A 14,228-nucleotide genomic window follows, 5' to 3' on the forward strand; every position below is an offset into this window, starting at 1 on the left:
GTTAACATCTCTGGTGAGATGCCCACCTGGTGACCAGACACTAATGGGAGGGGGTCCTGGGGAGGGAGGGGCCCGTGCCCTCTGCGGGCAAGGCTGGCTTCCGGCTGCAGAAGGGACCTCTGAGTCAGGGGAAAGAGGAGCCTCCCCAGGAATGTGGCACTCGAGTCCCGTACTGGCATGCTCCTGAGCAGAGAGGGTGGGGGCACAGCCCTGCTTTGGAGCCCAGGTTTCCTGGTGGGCCAGCTGGGGCCTGGAACAGCCCGAGCTCCCAGGCTGTTCTCCTTGGGCTGCAACCAGCCTTTTCCGTGTCCTCTCTCGCACTGTGCACACAACGTCAGTGTCTATGTGTGCGGTGAGCACTGCGTCATGGAACCTGGCCTCCCCCGCCTCAGCCCGCTGGTGGTCTGTCCTGGGTGTGGGCACTTGTTTGGGCCAGAGGTGGAACACTCCTCAGGGTTCCCTGTGGTCAGTTGTGGCCCACAGGTCACCGGCAGATACAGGCAGAGCTGCGGCCCCCTTTGGCGCCGTGGAGGGCCTGCTGACAGCCACACAAGTGTCTTCCAGCCAGGCCCGGAGCTGCTGGGCAGGGCGTGCACTGCTGGTGTCTGACAGCTGAGAGGAGGCCTTAGAAACACCCTCCCAGCCAAGTCTGGGCCGAGTGGACAAAGGGCAGGGCAGGCTGGGCAGACCTGGAGGTGCCCACCCCAGGGCACCTGGGCTCTCTGCAGATGTGACAGGACAGCGAGCCAGGGCTGCCCTTGGGGTGTGCCATCAGAGATGGAGGGGTCCTCTGAGGCCACCCAGGGCCAGGGTGGGGAGACCCCAAGGGCAGGCTGGTGCTGAACGCCCCAGTCCTGCAGGAGGTGGGCTTGGGTCTCTGCAGGGCTTGGGGGGGTGAGGTGGACCAAGTGGGGGGCCCACGCTGCCCCAAGGCTCCCTCTTCTTGGCCCCTCTGCAAGCAGGAGCCGGCTGGTGCTCTAAAGAAATGTCTCCCAAATCATGAAAGACTGTTGGATGGTCAGAGGGCCACGCTGCCGGCCTGCAGAGCGAGGAGACCCGCCCACCTGGACACCCCACTTATTGCCTCAGCCCGAATCTGAGAAGAGTAACCGTGGGCTGCAAAACCAACAGGTATTCCTTCTGAATCAAGATGTAAACCGATTCAGAACCATCTTCCAAGTCCGATTTGTCATCCTAAAACAGATCTGGTCACACCTCTCATCTGTTTCCCCATTGCTGGAAGGAGGTCTCTGCAGGCGAGAGCCGGTCATATGGCCGGGAAAATATCCAGAGTTACCCAGAGTTATCCAGAGACCCAGAGTTACAAGAAAAATGGAAGACAGAGAAATCACACAGGTGTCAGGATCCCGATTACGACTTTAACGGGCATAGAAGCTAAAAGATTGTAAAGAAAAACACCTGGTTATTGTTATTTTGGGGTCATGTGATTACACGGGCACCGCATTTCCCTGTTCGTACATTTCTGTATTTTCCAAGTGTTCTACAAGAAGCAGGAATCACTCTTATGACGAGAAGTGAACCCTCAGGGCGGTTTGCCCCGTTCACTGAGAGGACGCGTGGTTGAGAGGAGGACGGTCAAAGAAGACAGTCATCGGCCAGTCTCGGCCCCCGCCTCCTCCCACTGTCCCCTCTCCATGCTGCTCAGTGCACACCTGGTAACCGGCCTCTGAGCCACGAGCCCTGGCTTTCGCTTCCTGTCCTCGTGCCCGGGCGGGTCTCCCGAGGGCTCGTTCTCTTTCCTTCGTGCTCACTGGGGTCTCCGCCCGCGCCCACTCCACCACTCTGCTCCTACTTTTGTTCTTTTAGGGCCGGGACATAAATCTCACAAAGGTTATCTCCTCACTGAGCTGTGTAATTGCAGACAAGAATCTATTCTTAGCAAAAACTTGCTTTGACAGATTAATATGGCTTAACTTTGCTGACGATGATACAAAAATTAGCTCTTTCACAGCGATTCTGTTTTCAGCAGGGTTTTTACCAGTGGCAGGTAATTAACTCTCCCTGGAGGTCGACAGGTGTTATTATCGTCCCTTGTCTCCCATAGGGGGGCTTGCAGAAGCCTCGCGGCAGCCCAAGTGGTGAGGGTCAGCTCAGCCGCGGGCTCACAGAGCAAGGGCCAGCTCTGCCCGGGCTGAGCTGCTGCCTTGAGGGCACAAAGTGGGTTTGGCCCTCAGGGTCAGTGGCTGGCACTTTCAGAGGTCTCACAGAGACGCAGGCAGGACCCCATGGGGGCAGGATTGTGTTCTGTGTTGTGTGCTGGTGTATTCTGAATACCCAGAACAGCGCCTCGCACATAGTAGGTGCTCGCACATGTTTGTTGAATGAATGTCCCTGTAAAATAGGCGCTGTTACCCTTTCTATTTACAGAGAGGCAGGGCGATGGATGGATTCAGGCATCCCCAGGAGGCAGGCCCTGCCTGTGACAGGCTTCATTCGAGGCCAGTGGGAAACAGATAGAGAAGCAAGTAAGCCCAATGAAGGCTTCTCAGTGGAGGGGACATCTGGGCTGGGTTTCCAGGTGTCAGTAGGAGTTTGCTGGCTAAAGAAGAAGGAAAGGGCATTCTAGGCTACTGGACATTGTGGGAAGGGGGGCAATCCAAAAAGGAAGGCTCTTCGTCGCTTGCTTTCTCTGTGCCAGGGCCTGTGCCGGGCATGTCTGTGGACTGTTTCATTTCCCCCTCAATGCCTCAGGGGATTTTCATCATCTCCCTTCCTTTTTCAAAGAAGCGTTGATTGACTCAGCCGAGATCGCAGGGTCGTTAGAACCGAGACTGCGGCCTCTTGCTCCCTCACAGCTGCTGCTCCCTGAGCACTCACCTCCAGCCAGGCCCCTAGACCTCTGTCCTTCCACCCTCAGCAGCTCCGGCCTGCAGGCCACCCAGATCTCCACGCAGATTTCCGGAGGGAAATCCAGCCCTCCCTGCCCCCGAGGCAGCCAAGGCACTGGGGCAGCCCACGCTTGTAGTCACGTCGAAAGGCACCCCTGGCAGAGCAGGACTGGTCTGGGGCTGTGGCCTGGCCCCCCCACATCCACAGGTAGAGTGCACGCCCCTTGATGCTGGCCAGGAGGAGAGCAGGCCTGCAATGTGCTTGCCTGTCTCTGCTCCACCTCCGTTATCGCCACGAGAACGTGCCTGGGCTGGCCCCAGGAGGAAGATCCCCTCCGACATCAGCCAACTCCCAGACGTGAGAGTGAGCCCAGCCAAGATGAGCAGAGCACCCAGCCGAGCCCAGCCACAGATCTGGAGCATAAGTGACTGCGCCTCAAGGTGATTTGTTACATAGCACTGTTGTGGCAAGAGCTGACCGATACACTTCCCTCTCTGACTCCAGTTAACTCTTGCGTAAAGCGAAGGGTTTCACGTGACCCTTTCCCTGGTGCCCAGAGAAATCGGAGGTTCATGTCCCTCAGATGGCCCTGCTCCGACGTCTGACCTCCCGGTTCCTGCAGTAATGTCTGCGCCTGCCCCACAGGAGTGTGTGACGTGAGGGGAGGCACTTACAGGCTTACAGTTGGTAGGTTTTCCGTTCATGTCCGTGCTGGGCGGCCTCAGGTGATCCCAGTCACGTCCCTTGTTGTAGGTTATAAGCGTCACCACCTTCCCATCGATTTTTTGGTTCGCCAAGAAGACGCCTTTCACCCCTCGGACCTGGGACAGAAATACAGACGGAGTGTAAAAACCTGCCGGGAGCCTCTAGTGGGCGAGTGTCCACTGTGGGCCCGCCCCTTCTGAGGGCTCTGTGCGCACGGCCCTGTTTCACCCGACAATGGCCCCGGAGCTGAGGCTGACCGCGTGCCCCTGGAGGCCAGCGGGGCGTAGGGGGCAAGGGACCCGAGACTCCGGCTTGAGCTTTGACTGGAAGCCGGTTCTGTCTGACCCCAAAGCCCGGGTGCTTTTCACGACACTGAGCTGCCCTCCCAGGTCCAGACTCCGGCTGTGGGGCAGTGAGCAGAGCCCTGGTCCCCACACGCCCGTGCGTCACGGTCACCCCATCTGCAGCCCAGAGCTCCTGATGCAGAGCCCTCTCCCCTCACCTCCCTCCCAGTGGACCCACAGGGCCTGGACCAGTGGACCGCTCTGGGCTTTCCTCGGGGGACTCCCTCAGCTCAACCCCACCCGAAGGGGTGCCAGGTAGCGAGGACAGGGGTCTGTGCTTACCCCAGCCTGCCCTGGCCAGAGGCTCAAGGGTTGCCCTGCCTCCTTTCTCAGGGTTTCCTGAGGGCCCACGGCAGGGACCCAAACACGGCCCACAGTCGGTTTCTAAGTTGGCTCACAAGAAGTGGTCAAATATCAGCAACGCCCTGTAATCCAAGCTCCTGTTTCCACAGAGATGTCCTTTTTCTGCAAGTTCCTTACTGCACAGGGGCCTCAGACCAGTTACTGAGACCCCCCAGGGTGGCGTGCGCTTCTCGGACCCTCCTGCATGCCCGAGGCTGTTCCTGCTCCTCTGTGTGCAGCGCGTCCTTATTTCTCACAATGAACTGAGAAAACTGAGGCTCAGAGAATTGTGGAACGTACCCAAGGTTCCATAGCCAAGGATTAAACTTCTAATTTCTACAAGGATCATAGAAATAACACAGTTACTAAGTGCCTTTTATGTGGTCGGCGACAGTGCCAGCTCATTCAAATCCCACAACGCCAGGAGGCTGGTGCTTCACTGTCCTCGATGCCCAGGTCAGCCAAGTGCCTGACACACAGTGGGTACCCCATCGATGACGCTGGAGAAAGGTGGCCGAGTGAATGGTGGCTGAGTTTTCTGCGGCTGCTCTAACAGATGAACACAGACCGAGTGCCTTAAAACCACACCCATTGACTATGTTATAGTTCTGGGGGTTGAAAGTCCAATACGGGTCTCACTGGGCTAAATCAAGGTGTCCACAGGGCTGGTTGCTTCTGGAGGCTCCAGGGGAAGATCTGTGTCCCGGCCGTTTCCAGCTTCTAGAGGCACCCGAGTTTCTTGGCTCGTGGCCCCTCCTCCATCTTCACAGCCAGAAGCCCAGCATCTCTCTGACCTTTCCTCTGTGATTACACGTGTTTCTCTGACCCTCCTCTTCTGCCCTCCTCTACTTTTAAGGACTCCTTGGTTACAGTGCGTCCACCTAGATAATCTCCCCATCTGCTGGTAAGCACCCTCAATTCCGCTTTGCCGTGTGCATTGTCTGTGTAAAATGCTGCTTTTCGCAGGGGGAGACCCGCCCTCCCTCCTGGGGTGACGGCCCCAGGGCATGGAGGACCACAGCCCCTTCGCTCACACACGGTGACGACTTTCTGTCTCCTGCTCTCTGAGACATCACCTGGGTGGCGCATCCGGCCTGCTCAGCGCTGGATCGAGATGACCCCCTCAATGGCCCCCAGGGACAGAGAGGACGCGGATTCGCCCAGTGGTGGCTTGCCTCATTCGGTAATGTCTATTTTATATCCCAACTGGTCTCTATGCAAACATTCAGAGACAAACGCCATAGACCCCTCACGTCCCAGAGACATGGCAGATGTGGGCGGCGCCTCCCCTGGGCTGGGTCTGATCAGCCGAGCAGCGGCTCCCAGCACTGATGTGGCTTATGTAACTGCCCCCTTCGTGGCTGTATTCATTTCCTGGGGCTGCCACAACAAATGACCACAAACCTCGTGGCTTAAAACAAGAAACATTTGTTCTCTCACAGTTCGGGACGCCAGAAGTCCAAAATCAAGGTGTGGGCAGGGCTGCGCTCCCTCCGAAGGTTCTAGGGGAGGGTCCTTCCGTGTCTCTTGCAGCTCCTGGTGCCTCCAGGCGTCCCTGGATGTGGCCGCGTCACCCAATCTCTCCTGTGTCTTCGCAGCCTCCTCCCTGTGTGTCTGCATGTCTCCTCCTGATCCTCGCAGGACCCTGGCCACTGGATTCAGGGCCCACGCGGACAGTGCAGCGTGGTCTCATCTCAGGATCCCTCACTTGATGACGGCTGCCGAAATCCTTCTTCCACATAGGGTCACAGTCACAGGCTCTGGGGATTTGGCGTGGCCGTTTATTTCTGGGGTCCCTGTTCAGCCCACAACCATGGCTGTCTCCCCACCGCGGCCAGGGCTCCTCGGGGGCGGGGACAAGACTGGGGCCCCCCGAGACCCCATTCCTAACCCAAGCTCCAGCACAGGGGCCCTCAGAAAAGGTATGCTGTCTTGCCTGGAACCCGGGGCACGCCCCGCCAGGGCGACCCCTCACGGCACGGGTAAGCCCGGGCCCTCAGAGGCAGGGTTTGTTGTGACGTCGGGGACGAAGCATTTTTCCTGGATCCACCGTTGGACGAAGGACAACCGTGACAATAACGGAAGCAGCGCATGCGTGTGACCTCATGAGCCGATTCTAGGCCAGGCCCTTCCCAGGCGTTATTGCGAATCCCCAGAAAAGGCCACTGCAGTGAAAACCACGAGAGCTCCCCCAGCACTGACTGGGCACCAGACGCTGCCCCATGTGTTCAATGGGAAAGACGTCCTCAATGCTCGCGGCAGCCCTACGAGGAAGGTGCTATTCTCATCCTCCTCTCACAGTGGGGAAACAAGCACAGAGCGGTTAAGGAAGCTGCCTAAGGTCACACAGCAAATACGGACCAGAACTGGGATTTGAACCCAGGCAGCCGGGCTCCCGAGTTGTGCTTGTAACTGCCACCCTGATCCCTGTTAGGTGGATTTCAGAGAAGCCAGGGCGCCCAGCTCTGGACCTGGCCACCGTGAAGCTCCTTGGGTTCCCCATGTCCTCTCACTCCGTGGTCTTTGTGCATGGATTGCTGTTCCCCGGTTCCTCAGCTGGCTAATCTCTGCTTGGCCTCAACTTAGTCTGCACCCCCTCCTCCAGGAAGCACTCCCTGGCCAATTGCTCCCCACCGTGTCCCCCAGGCGCTGGCACACCAAGTCAGAGCCACTGTTGGGAGCTGGTCTTCCTGCAGAGGCCGGAGCTCCGCGAGGGCTGGTCTCCTCCTCCCTGTGTCCCCAGGGCGGGGCCCAGAGCCGGGCATGCGGTACAAGCATTACAGATACCGGTGGACAGAATGGAGCGTCCCCCGTCTGCAGCGCCCTTGTCCTGGGCACCCTTCCTGTGCCACCATCACCCGTCTCCTTTCTCCCAGACGGCTGTGTCAGGCAGCAGCCATGACGACCTTTCAGAGCCAGGTCTGTGATGTGCCCAGCTGGCTCCTCGGAGGTTCTGCAGGACAGGGCATTTTGTGGGGCTGCCTCGGGCAGGACGAGGCTGCCAGGGTGCAGCTTTCAGCAAAGGGCAGTAAGCCGCGGCTTGTTCCTCGGCACCATCCCGCTTGGGCAGTAAACCCTGATGAATGGGTTCTCATCGTGGACAAATGATTATGTTCATCACTTTTGGGGAAAACGGTTCCGTGCTGCTGTCAACAACTGAGAGAGAAATGCTGAAGCCTTGGCTCCATCTGGGAGCCTGCCTCCCACGCTGACAAACTCCCACTGTCTCCCCACGGCTCCACTGGCCACCCATGGGACACCCTCCTGGCCCCACAGGGACGGCAGGCCACCGTGTGCCCACGTGGAACCCAGCACACCCACTGTCCGGCGCTGATTATCAAAATACGCTGCATCATTTGGACACTTACGGGTATCCCCACTGGCCCAGGGGCTCCCTGTGGGCAGGGCACGAGAGCGGAGCTTGGGGTGAAGGACCAAGAGAGGGAGCGCTGGCCAAGAGGATGGGGCCCAGCTTCGGGCAGACAGACTGGGCTGGTCCTGGTCTTCTGGCTTACTTCCAGCTCTTTTTTTTTTTTTTTTTTGAGGAAGATCAGCCCTGAGCTAACATCTGTGCTAATCCTCCTCTTTTTGCTGAGGAAGACCGGCTCTGAGCTAACATCTATTGCCAATCCTCCTCCTTTCCCCGCCCCCCCAAAGCCCCAGTAGATAGTTGTATGTCATAGTTGCACATCCTTCTAGTTGCTGTATGTGGGACGCGGCCTCAGCATGGCCGGAGAAGTGGTGCGTCGGTGCGCGCCTGGGATCCGAACCCAGGCTGCCAGTAGCAGAGTGCACGCACTTAACCGCTAAGCCATGGGGCCAGCCCTTACTTCCAGCTCTGTCCAGGCAGGCGGCTCGCCCTCTCTGAGCCTCAGGTTCCTTCCCTGTAAATGGGCTAAGGGACCCTCTCCCTGGCTCTGGTGTAGATAAGAACAGAGGAGGTGACCGTGAAGGGCCTGGTCCAGGCCGGGCCCACCGTATGTGGGTGACGGACCTTTGTGGAACCCAAGTACAGAACGCTCTGGGGCCTGGGTGCTCTCATACGGCGGAGAGAGCCCGGCGTGGGAGACTGGAGCCTGCACTGGTCCCCGGTGTCATGTTAGGAGAGCAAGCGGAGGCTTCGGAGGGAGGCAGACGAGGGCAGGACCCCAGGGAGGGCGCAGGGAGGAGAGGCTCCCAATGTATCAGAACCACGTGCGGGGAGGCGCCAGCCCCATTTTGGGAGAGAAGAGAGGCAGGAGAGAGAGACAGACAGACATCAGATACACAGCTAGAGGGGAGAGGGAGGAGGAGACCAGCGGCTGGAGCGGGGAAGAGGCGGAGAGGGAGAGAGAAAGGGAGAGGCAGAGAGGCCTGGAGCAGAGAGAGGCAGGCACACTCCAGGGCCTGAGACAGAGCGGGGGTCCCAGGAGTGGCTTTACAGATGATCACTTGGGATCAAGTCGATGACAGGGACCACCAACGCTGAACCCCAATTCAGCAAAAGGTTATCCCCAAAAGAATTCCAGTCTTTTCATTATTAGACCTGTATCACAAAAAGCTGTATTCCACTATTATATTTTGAATTTTGTCAAAAAAGAGCAAGTTTTCTCTCTTGCTCTAAAAGTCCCTACAGAGTATCCTCTCGGCCTACAAAGCCTAAAATACCTGGCCCTTTATAGAGGTATTTGCAGCCCTCTGAGCTAGAGCATCAGAGATAAGGGGGAGGGACGGGGAGGGGAGACCCGGCCCCGACACCCAGCTGAGGCCCCCGGCACCCGCGCAGCCCCTCCCACGGCACCCCACCTCGAGGACGTCGATGAGCACGCTCTCCTCCGCCTGCCGGGAGCTGCGCACGTCCTCCAGCAGCAGCGAGTAGTGCACGCCGCGCGGGTCCGACTGGTACAGGTTGTAGGTGTCCGTCTGGTACCATTCCTGCACCGCCACCAGCACCTGGTTCTCCTCCGTGCTGACGATCTGCAGGTCCTGGGGGTGTGACGGGGGAGAGCGCAGGGTCAGGGGGCTGGGGCCGGTGTGGGACCGTGAAGCCGGCCATGGGGGTGGGGAGTGGGCAGGTCTCAGGCCCCGGACGGGGCCACAGCTCTCTTGGAGTCAGGCTGACCTAGATTTTCATCCTGGCTCTGCTGTCTCGGCTCTGTGGCCGTGGACAGGTCCCTTTACCTCCCTGGGCCTCCGTTTTCCCACCTCTAAAATGGGGGTGACGTTCCGACCCTCTATACTGGGTTGGGAGAGGGAGGGCCCAGGCACAGGATGGGGGCAATGACGTCTCCTCCTCCTGGCCCCCCGTCAGGCTGTCTGCCCGTCTGCCCCTGCAGTGGGGAGGAGCAGTTCTCCATGCACCCAGATGGTCAGAAGCACCCCAGAGGATCACCTCTGGGAGGTGAGGGTGGGTCTCTTCCCTGGCCCCCTCCCCTGTCCCATCCTGAGGATCAGGTGAATCATCTGTTGGTTCATCCATTCAACACGTAGTCATTAAGCACCGACTGTGTGCCAGGCACTGTTGTAGGCACTGGGGTCCAGCGGGGAGCCACGTGTGGTCCCTGCCCTCTGGGAATGTATACTGGGTGGGAGGAAGGGGTAAATTCACGTCCCTAGACGTCATCAACGGGCTGCTGCGTGAGCTGCCCTGTGCCCACGGCTCCTCTGTGCCAGCCCACACCAAGCGCTGGGGCCACAGCGTGGGTCTCCCCCCCACCAAGGCCCCCGCCGGGCTCACAGCCACCGAGGCCCCAGCAGGGTGGTGCGCAGCAGGAACGGGCAGTGCAGGGCACCGTGGGAGCCGAGGGCAGGCCCCTCCCCAGCACAGGGGGCAGGAGGGCTGTCCTGAGGAGGTGACCAGCAAAGACCAAGGCTCGAGCCTCAGTTTCCCACTGGGAGCAGGAGGCCCAGGCAGCTCCTGAGGGGGCTGAGCGCAGTCATCTCAGGTTTCAGCTCCAGATTTTACAATTCAGAAGCGAAACAAAACCCCATCAAACCAAAAGGCGGGAAAAGAACCCAGGGCTAACCTTGGTTTCTTGTCTGTCTTTTCTCTCCCACCCAGAGCCGCATGCGGCCCAGGAGCCTCGTGGAAAGGCATCTGCACAGGCCTGTTCTGAAGCCTTAACGAGCTTTTCTTCCCCAGCATCTATTACTCTGTCTTCTATCACTCCGAAACTGTTACTGCCCTTCTGGCAATAGAGCTGCCAAGACACGGGAGCTGAAGACGGCCGGCCGAGGCGGGGCAGGCCGCCCCGCCTGCAGAGGCGGCCCCCTCCATCCCCCCATTGCGGGGCTGGTGCAGTTTTGGGGTACGCTTCCCTTTACATTGTCTCCTCTGACGCTAGGGCGTAGAGAAGGTAATTTTTTTCTCCCTAATAACAGATTGGGCCCCTAGTCTGTCCAGTCGGCATGGCCTTCCAGTGAGAGCAAAGACGTGGCTGCCTGGACCCCTCCCTCCCTCCCGCCCGGCCCCTGTGCTGTGCGGCCAAAGAACGGGCTTTGCAGAGAGGGGACACGGTGTGGTGAAGCACCCACTGTGCGGCTCCCAATCAGGGGGGACCCCAGCAGCACGAGCTGGACCTTTGTCTGCGGACGTAAATCTAACGTACAGAAATGACTAGAACAAGGAAGCTAGTGTTGGAAGGATTACAGAGGTCGGGGATGCAGGGCCTCGTGGTCCCCATCTGTGAAATGGGCTGGAGGTGGGTCTGAGGGTTGCAATGTGAACCCCAACACGCAGAGCAGGGTCATCGCTGGTCTTCTCTCCTGCCTCCCCTCCCATTTCTCCACGCGTGGCCACAGGCCAAACTGCACTGTGTGTCACCAGGCATTGGTCACTCTGCTGCCTCAGCAGGGGCGGCGTGCCATCGGCCGTGCCACGGTGGTGCCGAGCTCAGGGCGTGCCCACATCAACCGTGCCATGAGCATTCGATGTTTACTGCTCTTGCATTAATTCAGACTTGGTCTCCTCTGCACCTGGGTGAGTGTTTGCATAACCTGGGTAAATGCATTGGGTAAATGTTTACTGTAATCTGGGAAACAAAGAAAAACGTATAAAGCAACTAAAAGTTGCCTACAATGCCTCCCCTTGAGAGACCCGATATTAACATTTTAAAACGTTTACTTTTGGGCTTTTCCCGAGTGTGATTCATATATTTTTTCATGTGTGGTTTGTAGCTCGCTTTTTCACATTATATGGGGAGCATTTTCCTCTGTTGTTAGAATTATGTGTAAACACCACTTTTAATGACTGTGTGATAGTCCATTTTGTGGACGTACCATATTTCATTGAATGGTTTCCCCACTGGTGAGCCTTTAATGTCTCCAAAATTATGTGCTAAACAGTCATGAACATTCCCAGACAGATCTCTGCCTCGCTGGTTATTTCCTTAACATAAATTCTAAGAAGGGAAACTGCTGCATTGAGAGCAGGCACATTTTTAAAGCTCTTGTTACATAGTTACTATCCCCAGAGTTTGTATTAAGTCTTTCCCCAACGGCAGGGTAGAGGACACTCATTTCACCTCATGCACTCCAATACTGAGAATGCTCCTTTAAAAATCTTTGCTGATTAGAAAGTGATAAGTAATACGCAATTTTTGCTTATATTTGTATTTATAACTCTTGTTTTTAAGAAAAGCTCGAGGTAGAGACATTTGTTGACTCTATTTGTAAACAAAGGATATGAAAAACAATCACAAATATGTGTAGGTGTTTGTATGTATATATTTGTATGCCTTGGATAAATACGCAGAAGGAAACACCAAGGTCGCCAATATTTCTTACCAGGTAGAAATAGGTTTGATTGTGAGTAACAGAAACTGGGGGGAAAAAAGTGACAAACAAGATAGAAGTTCATTTCTCCCATGTGTAAAAGAAGTCCAGAGGTAGACAGTCCAGTATGAAAGCTCTACAAAGTCACCAGGGACAGAGGCTCCTTCTGGGTCATGATTTTACCGTCCCATGATACAGCCCTTGTCCTCACAGTCCAAAATGATTGCTAGGGCTCCAGCCATCATGTTGACACGCAGGGCAACAGGAAGGAGGAAGGAAAGAGGGAGCAAAAGGCTTGCCTTTAAAGGAGGGCTCTGAGAAGTCTCCCATGACAATCCCAATTGCATCTCATTGGTCAGATTTTAGAAACATGACCATATTTAGCTGCAAGGGAAGCTGGGAAATGTAGTTTTTTAGCTGGAAAGCAATGTGCCAGCTAAAATGTGCAGTTTGTTAAACTAAGATGAAAGGGCAGAATGGATATTGAGAGGTCTCCAAGGGTTTCTGCAACAGTCACACTGAGGAATGAGGAAATGAGATTGTCGTGGAAGGGAGGAATGAAGAGGAAACAGGTAGAAATGGTACAGAGATTTGTATTATTCCATCAGTTGTAGTGAACACATTTTAAAGAAGTAATTGTAGAAAGTTTAAAAACATTTTTAATAAGCATGATAGGGTAAATTTCCCCATAGATCTTTACATAAACTCGTGGAACGGCCTAATGAACCAGCACCTTCATCAGACTCTGTCAGCACTTTGAATATATCGACTCACCGCCTGCTGGCCTCCAAGGTTTCTGATGAGAAATCTGTTTATAGTCTTATTGAGGAGCCCTTGTGTGTGGTGAGTTGCTTCTCTCTTGCTGCTCTCAAGATTCTTGCTTTGTCTTTCAACAGTCTGATTATAATGTATCTTGGTGCAGGTCTCTCTGTGTTTATACTACTTGGAGTTCATCAAGCTTTTTTAGATATTTACATTCACATCTTTCATCAATTTGGGGAAGTTTTTGGCCATTATTTCTTCAAATAACCTCTCTGCCCCTTTCTCTCTCTGGTCTCCTCTTGGACTCCCATGATGCATATGTTGGTCCACTGGATGGTGTCCCACAGATATCTCAGATGGTGTTCACTTTTCTTCACTCCTTTTTCTTTCTGATCCTCAGACTTGATCATTTCCATTGAACTATCTTCAAATTCTCTGATTCTTTCTTCTGTCTGTTTAGATCTACTTTTGAATCCCTCTTGTGAATTTTCCATTTCAATTATTGTTCTTTTTAGCTCCAGAGTTTTTATGTTTTCTATCTGCATCTTGGTATTTCTATTTTCTTCAAACATTGTTTTCTTGACTTTCTCCACATTTTTCTTTAGTTCTTTGAGCATCTTTAAGACAGTTGTATTAAAGTCTTTGTCTAGTAGGTCTGCCACCTGCATTTTCTCAGGAACAATTTCTGGGTTTTTTTCCCCAAATGGATCATACTTTCTTTGTACCATTTGTGACTTTTTTGTTGTTGGAAACTGGATGTTTGAATCTGATAATGTGGTATCTCTGGAAATCAGATTCTCCCTGTTCCCCAGTGTTTGCTGGTTTGTTTTTGATTTTGATTGCTGTAGGCTGTCTCTGCACCAGGGATCAGTCTGGGGTGTAAACTTAAGTTCTTCTAAGTCTTTTCTAAGCCTGTACTTTTCCTCAGCATGCAGGTGACTTTCTAAATTCCTCCATATATGTAACTGCTTTTGAGTGTCCTAGTCCTTAAATGTCTGGCTCTCGAAAGGGGAAAAGAAGGAAAATACAGGGGGGAAAACAGGCTCTGGCCCTTTAAATCCCGTGGACCCTGCTTCAGCTGGTGGGGGTTGCAGCGATGGCTGCCCAGCTGGGTGTCTGCACCTCCACGATCAGAAGCAGCAATCAACAATCAGAGCACAGACCCCCAGCATCTGCAGGATAAGGTTCTTATTGCCCACCCTGGCTCCTGCAAGCTGTGTGCAAGCTGTTCACCTTTACTTCACTCTTACGAATGTTTTTATACAATTGACAGTCATTTGACTGTTTCTCCTCTTTTAGATACATAGGCTGTCGATCTACAGCCTATGCCTGTTTTTTTCTGTTAGGGAACATGAGTTTTGTTTTTCTTTTTTAAAATCCTTACAAAGAAAACAATTCAAGGATGCTGGCAAATATAATAAAAACTGTTCACCCTTTCTAGTTTTCACAGATAGGTTAATTAAACTAGCAGAT

At 54.9% G+C, this 14,228-nt stretch overlaps 1 protein-coding gene across 2 annotated transcripts in view; it reads right to left on the minus strand.

Moving 5' to 3' along the window:
• SORCS2 (sortilin related VPS10 domain containing receptor 2) overlaps positions 1 to 14,228 on the minus strand; it is a 512,852-nt gene that overhangs the window by 47,454 nt on the left and 451,170 nt on the right. For both annotated transcript variants that reach the window (XM_087434882.1, XM_087434881.1), the window contains exons 9-10: positions 9,027 to 9,206; positions 3,525 to 3,671 (exon numbers count right to left, since the gene is read on the minus strand). In XM_087434882.1, the coding sequence (XP_087291008.1) occupies positions 3,525 to 3,671; positions 9,027 to 9,206 (327 nt within the window). The remainder of the gene's footprint in view (positions 1 to 3,524; positions 3,672 to 9,026; positions 9,207 to 14,228) is intronic.

This window comes from Ceratotherium simum, chromosome 8, assembly GCF_057802395.1.
Source record: "Ceratotherium simum simum isolate JZ-2026a chromosome 8, ASM5780239v1, whole genome shotgun sequence".
NCBI classification, from domain to species: domain Eukaryota; kingdom Metazoa; phylum Chordata; class Mammalia; order Perissodactyla; family Rhinocerotidae; genus Ceratotherium; species Ceratotherium simum.